The sequence below is a fragment of the Labrus bergylta genome, chromosome 11 (assembly GCF_963930695.1).
Source record: "Labrus bergylta chromosome 11, fLabBer1.1, whole genome shotgun sequence".
In the NCBI taxonomy this organism is placed as follows: domain Eukaryota; kingdom Metazoa; phylum Chordata; class Actinopteri; order Labriformes; family Labridae; genus Labrus; species Labrus bergylta.
Window position 1 is genome coordinate 5,441,062 of NC_089205.1, and position 18,807 is coordinate 5,459,868.

Here is an 18,807-nt window from a genome sequence, read left to right on the forward strand (position 1 = left end):
TGCGCAGTGTGCAGACTGACCGCTCTCTGTAGCCTCCGAGGCGCTGGACACAGCATCGGGTGACCTCTCCTCAGAAGGGCTGACCTGGCTGAAGGTTCCCAGTCCTCCCAGTCTGTCTGGTGGACTGGGCTCCACGGTGGCTGTGGCCATGGGGGTCCGCAGCGAGCCCAGGATGGACGGCTGCTCCACCACGATGCCCTTATGCTCCTGCACAGGAAGAGAAACGCAGGGACTGCCCTGTCAAGGTTTACCTGAGATTAATGAGGTGTTTGCTCTGCATCTATCCCAGTGTGCTGATATGGATCTTGTAGTTTTTTTTTTTTTACATGTCTGTCTTCAAACAGATTCCTTCTGAGCATTAGATGTTGCATGATGTAAAGGAATGATATGACGCTTTTTCAAGGCAAAAGTTGATATGGAATTATTTTATAAAATGCTTCTTTAAAAATGTGATATGGTGTTGTTACATTGGTGCATATCTATATTCACACATGTCTTTAAGATGACTTACATATTGAACGTAGTCCTTCCACTGCTGCCACCACAGCATGGAGATGAGGAACCAGTTCTGACCCTGCTGCAGCCCATGTCTGCTCTCCCTCTCTAGCCAACCCCTACACATTCACACACACACACACACACACACACACACACACACACACACACACACACACACACACACACACACACACACACACACACACACACACACACACACACACACACACACACACACACACACACACACACACACACACACACACACACACACACACACACACACACACACACACACACACACACACACACACACACACACACACACACACACACACACACACACACACACACACACACACACACACACACACACACACACACACACACACACACACACACACACACACACACACACACACACACACACACACACACACACAGGGAAAAAAAGACAAATCTGATAAGAAAACATACATCAAACAGGCACGCTATTCTTTACCCAAGCAGAGGCCGGTAAATAAAACAGATTTGTACCTGATGATTTGTCCCTCCTCCTCAGGAGTACCAGGCCGAAGCCCCAGGACAATGTGGCAGACCTGGACCAAGACAAACACACAAGTACAAAACACATGGAAAATGATGAGTTCATCTTTGCAATTTCACAAAAACACAAGTTGTACAACAGCAGGAAGTGTGTGTACTGACCTGGAAGAGCAGGTTTAGGAACTCATTGGCCAAAGCGCTCTTCACACTCCAGATCTGATAATCCTCCAGGGTCAGATGACCCAACTGGTGAGGAAGAAAAACACCAGAATAATCAGATTTACTTTTTTCAAACAAATAAAAATCAAGATCCTGCTCCTTTAAAGGAGTGAAGAAAAATCTTTGCACAACTGGAGGGTTGCTGCAGGTCTGATGGGAATTCTCCTTCATGTTGTCTGACTTGTACAAATACTTTGGCAACATTTCATTGCGAAAGCATTTGTACAGTTTCGACAGTGCTGTGTCTGTAACTGGCAGCTTTTGGTTAAGAAATGACTGAAGATCCGTAGTTTTTAAGATTTTAAAAGCTTCTTTACTTTTCAACACTGTTACTCATTAAAATAGCTGGGACTGTATTTTAAAACACATGGTTAGGTATCAAAGTATTTCAAATGTAAATCTTAGTCCCTAGTGACAACATGTGGAACTACAAGACTGTGAAGCAGGTCAAAGCTGGAGTTAACCTTCTCTGCATCAGGATTTATAAAATCTGAATATTATGGAGCCAAAATCAAAGGATTCACTTCTAAAGGCTACACAAATGACGACTGATGAAGAGTCGGGTGTCTCACCTTGGTTGTGTCGTGCATCTTCAGGATGCCCTCTACGATGTTGGACACACTACTGTGCAGCTCCTGAAAAGGTACATTAGCATAACACAATATATATTAGCATAAAAAGGCAAACACCATGCAGCAGCTCATGCTCGTCTACTGATGTGGACAAATCACAACAGTCCAGTACTTAAAAATATGACATTAAGACTACAATAGTTGACTGGCTCAATGTCATCATCATCACCATTATTAAAACCCAACATTTTCAGTTTCATAATCATACATTTAAAAGATAAACTCCCGCAAACAGTCTAACTTTCAAACAAACATTTATTGTCAACTTTTCAGAACTAAAAATGTTTTTTGCCTGATGAAGGTCTAGTACCGAAACGCCAATAAACATTTGTTTGCAAGTTTGACAGTGTGCAAGAGTTTATCTTGAAGTTTTTGATGGACACATTGCTCTCCTACGCACCCGTCTTGTGAAGTGGATGTGTAAAGGTTTTTATCCATGATCATACATTTAACTGATCTGTGTTCAGATTGAGCCAGGACTCTCTCTGTTTTGGAGCAATGATTAGATACTTAAAGAGTAAAACAGAAGATCAGTTTCTATGTGTAGTCTGTGCTTACAAGTATAAGTCCTTAGCATCCTGCAAAATGTTAAGGTAAATGATAAATGGACTTGAGCTTGTATGGTGCTTATCTAGTCTGACTACTCAAACCCCCCAACCTTCAGGTTGAGAGACGACGACTACCAACTGAGCCGCAGCCGCCCCAAAATGTTGAATAAAGCAATCTTGAAATGTGCTTATTCAAATTCCAATTTTACCTATAAGAACATTTTTATGGTGAGAAAAACTCTTTTCAGATGACATTGCATGTAATAGAACACAAGTATATATTACCAAATGAATGCAGTAATGTACAGGGTTCAAGGCCCCACAAGTATGAACTGTAAAGAGTTGGAGCTCAAGAAGAGATCACTTGGAAATGACCTACTGGGTTTGAAGACCCACAGAAACAAGTAAGGGCAACTAAGGAGTTCATTTAATTAGATGTTTCTAATATTTAGCGGGTTAGAAAGCGACCAGACTTAGGCCTAAGCAGAGGTTTTGTTTGCATTCAACTATTTGAAGAAAATAAAAACAATAAAAGAAGATGATCTTTAGTCTCTTAAAGGGACGACACAGTAGAGGGAGCAAAGTTTAACGTCCTTTGTTCTGTTCACACACAGTTTGTACATGCATCTTTGTTCAGAGTGTTTGTGTTTGTGTGTGTGTGTTTGAACTTACAGGCAGTGTGTCTGTGTGTTTGTGTGTTTGAACTTACAGGCAGTGTGTCAGTGTGTCTATGTGTGTGTGTGTGTGTGTGTGTGTGTGTGTGTGTGTGTGTGTGTGTGTGTGTGTGAACTTACAGGCAGTGTGTCTATGTGTTTGTGTCTATGTGTTTGTGTGTGTGTGTGTGTGTGTGTGTGTGTGTGTGTGTGTGTGTGTGTGTTTGAACTTACAGGCAGTGTGTCTGTGCGATTGTCCTTCCACACCTCCAGCAAGGCCACGACCATTTCATGCAGCTCATCTCGACTCAGAACCCCGTCACGGTCAACATCAAACACTTTGAAGCAAACTAGCAGAGGAGGACAGAGAAGATATGAGTTAGTTATGAAGGAAAATACAGATGCAAAAGTTTCATTCTCGGCTTGCAAACCACACATAATGCTGCTTAGACTATTAGCAGGAAATCCATTTCTGCAAATGTAATTTCAAGCTCCAGTGATTGTGCACTAATGAACTACAATCTGCCACTTTCCAAAAAAACACCCTCACCCTCCAGCTTACATTTTAAACCCCAAATAACAGCTTCAAAGAAGAAACAGATTGCGCGTGTGTGTGTGAAGCCTTTGGGATGCATTTATCTGTAATGATTAAAAACCACAGCATGGCTCACATTTCTGCCTTTCAGCCACCGGCCCCCTGCAGCATGCAGACAGTCCACAAGAGATCTCTTTAAAGTCGATGTGATTGTCCCGGTTCTCGTCAAAGGCGTGAAACAAGCCTGAAAAAAAACAAATAAATATAAGACAATATTAACACAAACGCTACTCTCTGGAGATTAAAAAAAAATAACCCTGCAAAGTGAGACTTAAGATGTGCCAGCAGAGCTCTGCGGCTCAGAAACGACCTGCCGCAGGACATGCAGAAGGTGTGCGGAATCAGGGACGTCTAATAACTCAGTTTTATAGACGTGTTTTTACAGGATGTCATCTTCTTAATGCCTTCATTATCTCACTTCATTGTATTCTTCTGATTGCTTCAATACCGTATGTCCTACATATTTGTATCTAATATTTCTCTCTATGGCTTGAATTTCTTTTTTATTGCATTTGTCTCCTGTTATCACATTCATCTATTTTTATTGCCATTTGTGTCTTCCTCCAAGCAAGTCAACTTCCTCCTAAAGGACCATTATTATTATTATTATTATTGTTATGTTCATTAATATTAAATAAATAGTTCAAGTCTGTCTTACCTTCACTCAGGGAGGCGTGGATAGGAGGAGAGACCAGCGGGACGAAGGTTTCCAAGTCAAAGCGTCCAGTTCTGGACTGAGCTTTCAGCAGCCAGTAGCGCTTCTCCAAGTCTATAATGTCGGACTCCTCCACTGCAGGACAGGAAACAAGAGGGGTCAAAAACACAGCGTATAACTATTACAAGGTTTAATGAATACACAGTGAAGTGTTTTAGTGCAGACGAGCAAGATCACATGTCAGAAACAAGGCCTGGTGATGCTGATGACCGTTGGTTGGAGAGATATGGCAGTGATGGAGTATGAAGAACGCCCCCCCCAGCAGAGCCCCTTAGGAGGGGGTCCACCTGTCTTCTCTACAACACCAGAGTGCAGTGAAGAGCAGTGGAAGGTGTTGTTCTTACCTGGTTTCTACAGTCAATCACTAAAGTTATTCTACCAGCTAATGTTGGCTGAATCCAATGCAGTACTGTGACATGTTAACAGTCTTTCCATCAAGTCTACAAGGTGAACATTGCACATCCATGTTAGCCCCATACACACCTAAACATCAATCCATCCATATCAACAATCCATCCATTTTCCTCTGTGTATCTAGGTTGTGATGGCGGCAGGCAAGTTGACCCAGACTTCCCTCTCCCAGGAACGTTTTTCCACTCCCCATGAGGGATTCTGACGTTTCCCAAGGAAAGTTGTTGTATATTTGATCCCTTCAACAACCTCTGGGTCTACATGGAGCACTTACATATTGGGACCAAGCAGGAAAGGTAAACATGAGAGCTGTCATGTTAACAGCAAATCTGAGATGTTCTCATATGACTCAGCCAATATAGTATATACAGCGCTGCCCGGGTCAATGACCCAGCCTCCCCCTTTTCAACATGCTAATCTGCAGCTTAAGGTAATAGGATTCAGCAGCTAGCCAGCTAGCTAGCATCTGGCATGGAGCCACAACATATGACACGTGTCAAAACACACACAGGGAAATAAAACGGAGGTCATTTCCTGACAGAAAGTGGACTAAGGCTTTCCAGTTGGGTCATAAAAAAAACCTTCCTAGAAGCTTGTACTCCCCAGTTATTGGTCACAGCTTCCAGTCAGAGGGGATGTTTATGGTTGTGGGCGAGTGCTTGTGAATCCTGGAAGTTGTTGTTCGGTGTAAGAGGGGTATCGCTCTGTCGTTCAGGCTGCGATTCCCGTCCTGATTAAACAAGTAAATCCACTATTACCAGAATTTCAAAGGGGCATTTCTTGATATCCAGGATGATCCAGCACTTTAGTGCCTGCTGTTCAAAGCTACATTTGATTGGATCACCTTGATCCAGATACAGACGTTAGAAGACTACCAAATCCGGATTGCTTTAAATGAGACTACCAATCAAAGCTATGTAAAGAACAGGTAGAGCGGCCAGCACAGGGTTACTTAAAACTAATAAACATGCAGAAATGTTTATTCTGGAGCACTTTCTGAATGACACAAACTGCACATATCACAGCACAATCAAACCTTAGTGTCATCTACTTATGTTTCTTTTGAACAGTCAGGCACCTGATCGAGCCGACTACAGATAAAGAAAAATAGTAGGCGATGCACGTCCATGCCCAGTTACTTTCCAGTTGAGTGACCATCTTGTCTTTATTTTGCATCTTTTTCCACAAGTCTTTGATAACTGTATTTGAGGGATCAACACAGTAAATGTGTATATCTACAGTATCTATCTATCTTCACAGATCCAACTTGGATCTACGAAAGATATCCGCAGTTATAACGGTATCTGACTTTTTTCTTCCAATCAATATCGGCCCCAAAAATCTCATATCAGTTGGGCCCTAAAATATAAAGATAATAATAAGACAAAAAAGGTCCAGAACCTGACGTGGATGTTAATAATACATGATCCTGTAGGAGCCACAGGTTGAAACACACTTCCTTTGGGGACCTTTAATTTGCAATAAGGGACACTGTTGTTAAAAGCTACTTTTGACCGTCATTGTTAGATTTGAGTAGTGTTTGGTATTTTTCCTCTATAATATTTAAATTTCCCCTTTAATCTTCACATTTTCAAAACAGGATTTTTACTGTAGCTTTGATGCCTTGGAGCGGAGTGATTCATTATTTTTCATTGAACATCATTGCACCCTACAATCCCAACATGAAGACGGGTTTAACCTACATTGATGGACGAAAAGAAGATTCCTTGGTGCATCAATCACATCCGACAAAGCTAAAGACATATCCAGATAAAAAAAAAAAAAACAGACAGAGAGGCAAACTGGAGCGTGGAGAAAAGACACATGGTGAATGTGATGTGTGTGAGTGACAGGGAGAACTTTGAGCCACATGGAGGAAAGTGAAGGATCCAACATGGCCGACGACAAGCAGCAGATTTAGAGCAGACAAGCCCCATCCAGCTGTTTTACAAACTTCATGTTCCTTATTTTCTGCAGTTTGATTTACATATGAGATGAGTTTCAGTTAGCTTTGCATAGACTGTTTTTACTTTGTTCTTTACTCCCTGAGGACATTTCAAACATTTACTTGATAAAAGAAGTAATATCAGTACTTCTACTCTTCAAATAGTCTTGTTTTACAAAACCACCTAAGTATTGTGTGCATGCGTGTACATTCAAAGCCTCTGACCCTGTATTCAGATGTAAACCTCAGGACAGTTGACCTTGACCTGGCTGGGAGGAATTCCATCCTTTTTAACATTTTGTGTTCACCTCCATGTCCGGCCTCAGGACATTTTGTTTCTACCTAAACAAACTGAACGCTGAGCGCTGAGTGCAAAATCAATAATTTAGAGCTAAAGGCGGCTATATGGAGAAGACATGGAGGAAATAATATGAGAGTGATACATTATTGAACACCTCTGAGCAGACTCTGGACTAACCTTATGTATCAACGCTTAGTTGCAAACTCAACAAAACCAAGAGGTAACCTGCTCAAGAAAAATAATAAAATAAGCAAACTGTGATGGAGTCCTAATCAGCAAGGCTTTGTGGATGTGTTGCAGATGTGTTGGCATTTTTACACATCCACTCTTTCACTTGTGGCAGCTTTTTTGTTAAAAATACAACTAAGATCTTTCGTTTTTTTCAAAGCTTTTGTACTTTATATATTATTGATTAGTAAAATAACATGGTGTATGAAAAAGTAGCGAGGTATAGATACGCAATGGCAACCTTTCATCCCACAAACGAACTTTCAGCACTTAACTTTTCAGAAATATCTTTGTGGAACATTTCTGATCAGCTTCATTAAGATGGGTATCCATTGCTTCCTGTTTACATTTTTGATTGCTCTTTTTCCTCCTCTGGTTTGGTTTCCATTTTGTCAATAAAGCAACAGCTTTCACCAAATTGTGTTCATGTAGGCCATGAGCAGAAGGAACACAAGGAAGAAGGATAAGGTTGAGTTGGGTTTAATTTGATCAGTTTAGAGATGTTTAAACTCACCTCTAGACTGGCTTTAATTTCAGTCTGTTAGCATCAGTTTTATTTTGAATCAAGCGATTACAGGAAGCTTTTTTTCAGAACTGCTCATTATAAATCTTTATGGCTCCTTGTTAACGAAAAGGCTACGGTATTAATGAAGGTTACATCAGTATCAGTGGCTTTGATTGAACTCAAATTCTTGGAACGATTGCAGTCTTAAAAATTTGGGTTTGGCAGGGGAACCTGCCAGAAGCTAAAGGACCTTAAATGCATTAGGGGTAAATGAGCTTTCAGACAGGCCATCCTTTAGATACAGATGACCAGAGACACACCAGAGTCTTCACCAACAGGTATATAAGCAAAGACGTACGTACGTTTCTGGAAAAGTGCCTCAGAAATAGGTCCAGGGTGTTCATTTAAACTTCATACTAATTCTTATTTTAGGTTCTTTATGACTGCACGGGTCATCTCTGCAGGAAAATGCACCCAATAAAAGTATGCTTATGAAAAAGCAAGCTCAGTTTGTTATGCTACATGTCTGACAACAAAGTCATTTTACATCACAGAACACAGGACTTGCTGCTCTACCTCGATCCGTTATTTTGTTGGTGTTATCATGAGTCTTTACACAATTATCATATAACACACAATAACACGAAGAAGTAACTGATTGATGCATCTGTAGACCAGCAACTCCCATGTTCAACTAGCATATTTATAAATCAACTCGGGTGGCTTTAAAGACTGAATGCCTTCAAGGGAACGCTCCTGGTCCAAAAATGATCATATTCCGCTATCGTCCACTACTGTAGGAATCTTTTCTGTAATGTTTTCAGACACTCAGAAAATCAATTTGAGTCTGTCAGTGACACAAACAAGAACTTTTAGGGGTCTTACTTTGATGGGTTGTATATTAAGTCAAGGAGTAGTCGTCACTGCAGCCAGTTTTGTGACTGCTACCTGAAGCAATATGACATAGACATTTCTACATTTCTCAATCTATTATACCCAATCATTTAGAATCAAACACATGCAGAAGATAGGGCCCAGTTTTAGTGATACCTGACTTACTCTTTGACACCTTCATAAATTAAATGTATGGGTACGATTGGGAAAAAATGTCCTAGCTCAGGAACTTTCTGTTAAAAACTTAGACAGGTGTAGGAACCTTGATAGGAAGTTTGACACAAGCTCTTCCTTAAGATTGAAGCATTAACCAAGATGTGTTTGTAAAACCAAGAATTAGAAACTTTAAGGATTGATATCGTTCTCTCCTCGTAAATCTACCAATAAAACAAACAAAGGTCTGTATTTGTCATCAGATGAAATTGCCCTGTCTGTTAATACCAATTAAAAGGTCAAAAGATCTCCAACAAACTGTTCCAACAATAGCTGCTAAAAGAGAACAACAATCACAGCAAGTCTGACTAGTCTGACGTGATACCCACCTAGAGGTGCAACTCTCTCCGACCTGCAGCAGAGATACCATACCATTATCCAGGGAACATCCTTGGAGAGGTGCTGCCACAGCCAGCGCTCAGCATATTAACCTCCACCTGATCACTGCTCACAGAAATCTACGTCATCCCGACCCGACGCCCGTTTCTCCCTCAGATTTCCACTCTCAGAATATTACAACGCTATCGGACGCTAGCAAGTTAGCGGAGGGAGGGGGGATTCGCTGCTCTAAGCTCGGCCGTGAGTCAAGCTTCATGTTCCTTTTCTAGAAAGAATCATGGATCAGGAGAGTGTCAGTCACTCTCTCTCTCTCCCTCTCCAACACACACAGTCAGAGACACTAAGTTAAGAGGATCAGCAGATTAAAGGCAGCGTCCAGGTTCTCTTTACAAGACACGCTTTTCCAGCCCTCTGTCCTTAATTGGCAAAATAAAGCCTGGCTAAATTTACTTGAAAGAACATGTCTGTATATTTTTTTCCCTTGTTCTATATTTTAAATATGTTCTGATTTTGATTATGATTTTTTTTTTTACAACCTCGACAATTAATTTCTCTTCAAGATAAGAATATCAAAAATCAGATATCAGTACAATATTTGTTGGATTTCCAAATGGTAAATAGACTTGAGCTTGTTAGTTCTTTCCGAGTCTTCTGACAACTCAAAGCGCTTTTACACCACATGTCACACCTAAACATTCACATCCATCTACACACTGATGGTAGAGGCTGCTATGCGAACGCCAGAAGTAACTTATCCCAGTCATTCACACACGTCGCCGCTGACGAGACAGCGGGAGAAATTTGGGGTTAAGTGTCTTGCCCAAGGACACAACGGAAATGTTGCTGCAGGAGCTGGGGATCAAACCTCCAACCTTCCGTGTTGAGAGACGACTGATTCTACCAACTGAGCAACAGCCGCCAAAATCTTGGTATCTTGCAGACATATCCAAGTCAAACATAAAGCTTAAGAAATAATCAACAAATGAGATAGAAACTGAAAACAGATGTGATAATGAGAGGTAACATGAGGCAACATGACCTGGTTAAATGAATAATCCTGATGTTGGAATACTGAATTTTTATGATGAAATTAAGATATTTATTTTGTCCAATGATTTCTAAAACCTGTTCCTCTTAATAATAATAATAATAAAAAAGGTCTTCATCGGCTTCCAGCCAACAGGATTGATGCAAAACCAACTGCTCTTTTTGTTACCTACTGATGGGCAATCAAACATGCTTCACAGTTAAATCTTTGTTAGTAGAAGGAATAAGCTGTGGAAGAACTTCTATTAAATATACATTACATTTGGTGGAATTTAGAAAAAATAATTCCAATGCAGTTTCTTTTCTCAAGGTCTTGTACAGTGGCAAGAACTTTTTTGGGGGGGAAATCAAGTTGACTGAAGTGAATTCTACGTAGAGAATCTGAGTAAACTTTATTTAGAGAATCATGAGATAACGAAGCTGTGATTTGGTTCAATATCAATACAAATTATTTGATTGACATATTCCCTGTGTCTCTTGTTCTACCTGTTGAAAGATGCCGATTTACACATTTTCTTCAAATGCAGCAAAGTTGCAGAAAAGTTTTAAAGGAATGCTGTTCGACATTTTACACATAGATACAGCAGTAATCAAGTATCTCATGTGTAAATACCTCTGAGTCATGACTGTCTACAGTGAGTGAGAAACCTGAGTCCCGCCAGCTGTACTGTTGTCTGAGACGTGTTTACATCATGTGTACATGGACGGGACGACCTTATGTATAAAGCTGTTTCAGTCAATGACTTCAGAAAAGAAGAATAACACAGCCTACTCACTGATTATTTGGATGTCATGTAAGTGTCTTGGACCTCACCTCTAACACCAAAAAAATAGACTACAGAGGATCAACACAGACTGACCTTCTTTGTAAAGGACTGGGTTCTAGGTTGCTTTGATCTGGATACAGATAATGTTTGCCACATTACTTGAGCAGCCAACTTCTGGAGTCTTCAATATAATTGCGAAAGTTAAACAACAAATACATCTACAACCTTAAGTCAACCTTGGCAACAATTACAGAGTAATGGATACAGAAATCCTGCATCAACAGTTAAGCAGTCATCGATCGTGGTGTGATATAGGAGGCAGCAGAGAGGTGAGAGAGAGCTGACTGATGAAGGGCAGATGGAATAATGGAGAAGACAAATGATAGGAGGAGAGTGTTTCTTGTACTCACAGTGTGTGACACCAGCGAGGGTCTGGTAGAAAGTTGGTGTGTCGCTGTCGTCGGTGAGCGTGACACACACTCCTCCAGACAGAAGCCATCTGGACAAAGTGAACGCCTCCTTGTTCTGTAGGAGCCAGCTCTTGAAGCGCTCATAGTTCACTTTGTCGCCCTGCAACAACAACAGAAATCACAGTTAGACTTGTCGAAAAAAGTGAAAGAGATGATCAGCATCTCCGCCTGTAACACGTGTGTCTGTCTCGAGGAGTCCAGCCGCACAGTCCGTCAGCTGCCTTCAGCAAAGTGTCGCTCACCTTTGTTGTTGTGGCAATACGTGTTGAGCAAAGTGGTAGGCTTCATGGTTCTTGGTGTTGGCCACGTGTTGAATCACATCTCTTTTAACGCCTCACAAGTCATCAAGCAGATATGCTCCTTTTTGTCACTCCTCCTCAGCTACATGTAGTGTTCTGACACATGGTGGTGTGTTACAGGTTGGCAGTGGTGTTGGTTCTGCTACTGCCACTAGATGGTGTGTTTAACAGTGCACTTGTGGTGAGCAACTTTCGGGGCATATCTGGTTAGTGTTTATAAGTGACGTGTATAATGAAGAGAGGTTTCCCTGTTTAAAACAAACTTTTACTTAGCTCTTATGGGGGAGGTGTTATGTTCTGTAGTGTTGTGTCTCTTTGCTGAGGTGTTATCTCCCTCTCCCCTGTCGACTCCTCACACCTCGTTTCCACCTACACGTGTGACTGATGTCTGTAGATCTGTTAATATGGGGGTGATGCCACTAGTGTCCTCGAGCATTTCTTTACAGATGAATAGAAACTACATGTAGCCGAGGGAGAGACTAATGTTTAACTGATAAAGAGGATGACTGTGTTTTATATCGAACTGACAAATCTGATAAATACTTTATATAAAGTATAACCATATTGTAGCGGATTAACATTTCTCAGATTCACAATGTGCTTACCCGATACTCAAGTTCTTATTTTTTAAATTGTATCTTTATTTGGATTGGACAGGCAGATACAGCAACAAAACAACATTAGTAAAAATAGAAACAAATGTCCTTCCAGTTTTGTTTGTTTTCAGTCCGGAAAAGGCGCAACATCAGCCATCCAGGAATTCGAGTCCAAAGAAAGTAAAGCCATAGATCGTGGATCAGATTTCGTTCGTCCGTTGTGTCCACTCTCCCCTAATAACTTAAATTTAACAGCAATTGTGATAAAGTCATATCGGCGGGTACACATTAACCTCTTAAGGACAGTACTGACAATTTGCCCGGGATAAACAGAACCAAATGAGGCTCACATGTCCACTTAAAGAGAACTCTGATACAACTTAATTAAAGGCAGAACATGAAACTATGAACAGAAACCAGGGAAGTCGTCTGCTGTTGTCGTCATATAAATAATCATCAATAACCAGTCAGAAATTAAATAATTAAACTACAAAACAATATTACCAGTGAGATCAAATAAAGTCTGCTCTCGTGGGGGCTACGAATACAATCCAGTTGTTCCAAATTTGTCCTTTTGGATCCTTAATTGACAGGTCAATTTTTCCATCTCAAGAGTTATTCCAATCCAATCTTCCAGGGTAGGTCAAGTTCTTTTTAATCATACAAACTCACTTTACAAACAAAATCGGCAACTGAATCCAAGGAAATAGTCTGTTAGCTAGTCAGCATCCTGTTAGCTGAGCTAGCACACAGTCATACGGTCTCTCCGTATTCCAACGCAAAAGTTCAATTTTTTTTATGAACTGGATTACATTCGAGACTGAAATATAACGGAGGGGAGGAGTTTTCGCAGGCACATCGGATATCAAGGGGATTCCCAAAGGAATGAATGATTGACTTGCCTCTGTAAATATACGTAAGTAGCAACGAGGCGTCAGGTACTGCTCTCCTGTTGCTGCAGCTGCTGATTAAACTCATCTGTGCCAACTTTACAATTGAGGCAAAGTATACAGAGCAGGAGAGAGGAGGCAGTCAGTGCCAATAGGGTGTGTGTGTGTGTGTGTGTGTGTGTGTGTGTGTGTGTGTGTGTGTGTGTGTGTGTGTGTGTGTGTGTGTGTGTGTGTGTGTGTGTGTGTGTGTGTGTGTGTGTGTGTGTGTGTGTGTGTGTCTCGAGCTCTTCACCTTCTGCTGAAGGAGGGGGTTTTTCATCAAGGTCTTAATTTGCGTTTTATTTTTTATTATCCCAAGTTGTTTGTTGCACTTCGTGATCTGAAAGGCTCTTTTGTATTCTAATAAGCAGAACAATATCCCGCTATGAAGCCAAACTTTGTATTATCTCTCTGGCTCCATGTGAGAAACTCTTAACAATAGCTGTTCTATGAGCATGAGGCTAACTCCTCTGCAATAATGAAAACAAACCCTGAGATATGAGCCAGGGTTTCAAGAGAAGGCGGCTGATAAGAAAGATATCAGTCTGAAGCTCCCTTTAGACTGTTTTTATTATTCAAACCACACGCGTTTACACACACACTTGACCCTGGTGTGTTCGTTGTGTGTGTGTAGTTTGTTGTGACAGACCTGCTGTGTTGTGTTTACTGACCTCACTGAAGCACTTCTTGAGGGATGTTGGGACTTCTCCATCCAGAACCTGCAGAACGCCTTCAATGTCTTCCCTGGCAGCATATCCACCCAGATCACTGGCAAACAGGCTGAAGAGGTCTGTGAGCACGCACACACACAAACACACGCACACACACACACAGAGTCAGAAGAGACTTGAGCTTTATCACAGGAAGGCAGGCTTCAGTAAGAAGCTACAATGTCAATAACATCCTGATGGATTATTCTGCCTGCAACACATCAACATCAGCTCTCAGAATAACAATGAGGGAGAGACAGGCAGAGAGAAGTCCTGCTTCCATAATTGTGTTTTTATGCTTTTGCATTAGAAAAGCTCTGCAGAAAGGGCAGACTTGTGATAAAACGTTAATGTTTCAAAGGATTATTATAATGAATGTTTCAAACGTTTTAATCCAAAGGGCTGCACTCCCGAGCGAGAAATGAGGATGCCGGGAATGGTGAGCATTAAAGTCAGAGTTTTCAGCGTCACAAAGCGGGCTCTCTTTTTCGCCGTGTTGACTTATACTGCTCTCCTAACCTGGTGGAGAGGCGGTTCAGAGTTTTTGGTTTAATTCGGCTGTCAAACGCTGTCATGTCTGTTGTTCTTGTGCTCTGTGAGGCAAATATAGGTTTGGATGTAGGGGGAATTGTAAAAGGAAACTTGTCAAATTGTAATGTTGGGTTTTGTAAAAGTGCATAACAAACTGTACAGTGAACAGTCTGCCACAAACTGGAGCAATGCATCATGAGAATGTGCATGCATGCAGTGAATCAGACAAATCTGACCCCTCCTTTCAATCTTCTTCCTTTCATGGTTTTCTGTTTGCTTTAAAATGATGCAAAGGACTAACAAGAAGTAAGATGACACCGAGGCGAGAGCAACTACATAAAGTGATGACAGTGATATGTGGTGTATTCAGTTTAAAACACCCGACTCTTTGTTCGTCAGAAGAAACTTACACTTTGCTTTCTCCTCATCGCGTCCTCGAGTCAGGAGCACCAGACCCACAATCAGATTGTTGAAATGAAGCCCTTTGGACGAGCCTCCAAATGAGCTGTAGATCACCTGAAACAAAGAAAGCAGTGTTCGAAACAACTTCCAATTGGCTCGTGTTCACACCGCTGCAACACGATTTACAGGTTAGCAGAGTATGCAGATACAAGTTGGTCTGAAGAGAAGTTGCTCTTTAAGTCTCAGAGATTCTGGATCTGAAATTTGATTCCTCCACTCTTTTGTATCTTGATAATAAAAGTTGTAAGTAAAGGGACAACTTATTAAGGCCGCAGGTTAAAAAAAATCATCAACTCTATTTGCTTTGTGGAGGAAAAGACTTGCTCTCACTTCATAAGACGAAGAGGGATGAATACTTGGAAGAATAGGATTGCTATAAATGTATTGTCTTTAACAAATACTTTGCTGTATGAATCCCTTTGTTTTGATTTAGACAGTCCATCTGTTTTTTTAAATATCACTGACTATGCTGTAAGGTAGGCCCCATGTCAACTTAGCGGTTTTTTCCCCCGGGCAAAACAGCGCTGGAAGGTCTCTCGCTGAGAATAAAAGTGCTGCACATCCATCATGTCTCTATTCTGTTTCCAACGACTTCATGTTTTATATCTGAGGTTGTTTTTTCTTCTTGATCAGACACGGAGCAAAGAGGATGTGTGTACGACCACGATCAGCAGGAGGCAAAAATACAGGAATTCATCTTTTATTTTGAAAAGAGCGCCGATGACGTCAACCCTTTGGAGGAGTAAAGTTTACACTATCACTTGAAAAACAACTGACACGTCACATGATTGATCTATTTTTAGAACTATCTGCTGAGTTATTAAAAGATTAAAGACACCAGTGGTTCTGTTGTGCAACAGTTTGAGATATGTTGTTTTTGATGGTGTTATATTGCAAGATCACGTTACATCAAAATACAAAAACATAAAAAACTAATGTTTCATCATCCTCATCATCATCAATAAACAGCTCATCTCTATCTTTTAGATAAAAGGTCCCGGACCCTCAACATTCAACAAAGCGTGAAAGAGAAGATTTCAGGCTGCTCGTGTGAACAGAAACATGAAGCTTGAGAGGTGACTGTGCAGTCAGTGAACTAATGAAGTGTGTCTGTGTCAGTGGGTCACACACATAAACACACACACACTAGAGCAGCATCACTTCTTGCTTAACAAATGGAGAAGTCAACATGAGTCATACTTTGAAGTTTTAAATTCACCATCAAACTTCCTGTGTTACTTTTTAACCAGTTATTTAAAGTATATTCAGTTCCATCCTCTTCCACACTTAACAAGTTAATAAATAACTTAATCTTTTTACGTATCCAACAACATGAGTGAAAAAACTAGACGCCAACCTAATGTTTTTACATTACATAAACTCTTAAGGTTATAATTCAAATTCAAATAAGGCCGTTTTTGTTTCTAATAAATTTAAACTTTGTGGAGGGTCGATAGCCTAGCGGTTATGTAACGGATCCTGTCCAATCCACAGGACGGATTTGAACTGGTGCTACCCGCTTTGAGGACTACAACCTCTGTACATGGGGTGCGCAAACTAACCACTAGGCCACCGGTGCACCTAGATTGATTTAACCAACGGCATCATGGTCAAATCAGACGTCTGGAGATTGAAAAAGATTGTATTTTTATTCAGCTCATTAAAGTGTACACATTATAAAGAGCTCATCTGTTTCTACACTGACTCATGCTTTCTTTGAACTGTAACAATGTGCAGCAGCCATGTTTCTGTTTGAAGAGACCAGCAGCAGCAGCCTCAGATCAGGACCGCTGTCACCGCAGTAACGGCTGCCATGGTGACAAAGGACGGAGGAGAGAGAGGCAGCATGCTGGTTTGTCTAATGGTTCATTATCTAGTGTTTATTGCAGTGCAGATATTGAGCTTTTGTTTTCCAAACTTAGCCAACACAGGATACGCTGTGTGAGATTACTGTGGGAAACTTACCTCTGCAACTTTAAGGGGAACTCCATCTCCCAGCACTTCCCTGTAGAAGCACTGCTGGGTCATGTAATAGGTGATGCCGCTGGTTCTCTTGAAGGCATCTTTCAGACGCTTCAATTCCACATCCGTGACTGGAGACACACAAGAAGAGAAGAAAGAAAGTTATTAGACAACTCGGCATGCATCGTTGCTTTAACAAAATATTGACAACAAAAGCCAAACACAAAATACATTTTAATTGATTTTTAATCTAAATTTTGATCTGCACTACCGAGCATTTTTTTCACCTCCGCTACACTAGAAATTCTCTCACTATAAAGTCTCAACATTACCAATAACCAATTTTTCTATATTTTCAGATGGCCGACAGTTTATCATTGAGAAGAAGTCCATAAATAAAATGTTCACGAGTGAGTGTTACACGGAGCTGTGTGGTCATATCTAGGGGATAATGTCAGTCAAATAAAAAAATTTGACTTCTCTTATCCTTTCCAAAGGTGTTGCACAACATTCAGATGTAGAGATTTCATTCCAGTCTCGCGCCTGTCGCGCTTAAGCTGCTCTACTCTGTTTCAATGAATATATTGAGGATTAGAGACTGCTGAGCAGAAAACACATTCACGTTATACCAGTAAAAAAAAAAAGCCAGGCAGGAAATGAATGAAAGGAACACATAGTTTTTGACTTAAATGTTTAAAAAGTCATTTAAGGACAACATTTTTTTTTTCTTTCCCTGCTGTTTCAAAACACACAAACCTGTGAACAACTCTTTACATGATGTTTAGATCGTTTACATTACTATTAAAACATTTATTATTAAGTATATAGCCAAATTGTGAAGTTAACTGTCAACTTCACAATTTGATATAATCACTGCTTGCATCATGCCAATTTTCTTATATTATATTATGATTAATCATTTTTATATAGAAATTGCCAAAGTCTAAAATTGTTTTATTCTTTTATTTCAATTATCTAACGATGCAAAGGCAATTTATATATCTTTCTTTAAATTTAAGAAATCATTGATCATACTTGGGTTATAAAGTTACTGAAAAAAGTAATGCATTAAAAAAAAAGAAGCTTTTTAAATAAAGGATTTCAAAATCCCAGATCAAGTACATTTATAACACAAATAGTAAACATCTCTTTAAATGAACAGCTGCAGTTTCTGGTTCTGACAGTGAAGCACTGAAAGCTTTTTTTAACCAAGTGACTTTGTGACATCTAATATAAGTTATCCTAAACAGTTTTGATAAGTCATTAATAACGAGCTTAAATCCTTAAAAACCACTGCACTCAGTGATCTCGGGCGTTGCACTGGTGTTGGTCTGGCATTTCAAATTTGCGTTCAGGGTTTGTTATGATAAATGTAGATCTGTTTGTCTCAAGCGTCACAAGAGGCAATGTTTTACGTGTTGCATCATTTTGGATACGCTATTTATATGCACACTGTTTTAGTCTTTTGTCTAGTCTGTAAGCATCTCTCTTTGCTCCTACACCCCTGCTTTAAAACAAGAAGCTGCATTCTCAACAGCAGCGTGCCTGCTGTGAGGTTGAGCTCATTATAACCACTATCACCTCTTTAGTTCCTTAAGATCTCTCACACAACAACTAGCAATAATCAGGCCGCATGCTGGTAGAGAAGATGTTTTTTGGCAGTTCATGGTTTTATAATCCTAAATAAAAATATTTCTGTTAATAACTGTGTTAGTTAAAAAAGTAAAACGAGACTGAAACATCAGGTTCTACTGTGTTCTAACATCAGCCTGTAGAGGGAGATAGAGTCCAA

The 18,807-nt window shown here is 40.4% G+C and overlaps 1 protein-coding gene across 5 annotated transcripts in view; it reads right to left on the reverse strand.

The window, feature by feature from the left end:
* The window catches only part of usp32 (ubiquitin specific peptidase 32), a 54,186-nt gene that overhangs the window by 21,326 nt on the left and 14,053 nt on the right, over positions 1–18,807 (reverse strand). For 3 of the 5 annotated variants that reach the window (XM_065960080.1, XM_065960081.1, XM_065960083.1), the window contains exons 2-13: positions 17,019–17,146; positions 15,002–15,107; positions 14,022–14,140; positions 11,467–11,626; positions 4,350–4,481; positions 3,768–3,875; positions 3,331–3,446; positions 1,836–1,898; positions 1,207–1,290; positions 1,036–1,097; positions 512–614; positions 21–237 (exon numbers count right to left, since the gene is read on the reverse strand). In XM_065960080.1, the coding sequence (XP_065816152.1) occupies positions 21–237; positions 512–614; positions 1,036–1,097; positions 1,207–1,290; positions 1,836–1,898; positions 3,331–3,446; positions 3,768–3,875; positions 4,350–4,481; positions 11,467–11,626; positions 14,022–14,140; positions 15,002–15,107; positions 17,019–17,146 (1,398 nt within the window). The remainder of the gene's footprint in view (positions 1–20; positions 238–511; positions 615–1,035; positions 1,098–1,206; positions 1,291–1,835; positions 1,899–3,330; positions 3,447–3,767; positions 3,876–4,349; positions 4,482–11,466; positions 11,627–14,021; positions 14,141–15,001; positions 15,108–17,018; positions 17,147–18,807) is intronic. The other 2 variants (XM_065960082.1, XM_065960084.1) reach the window with 1 other exon arrangement.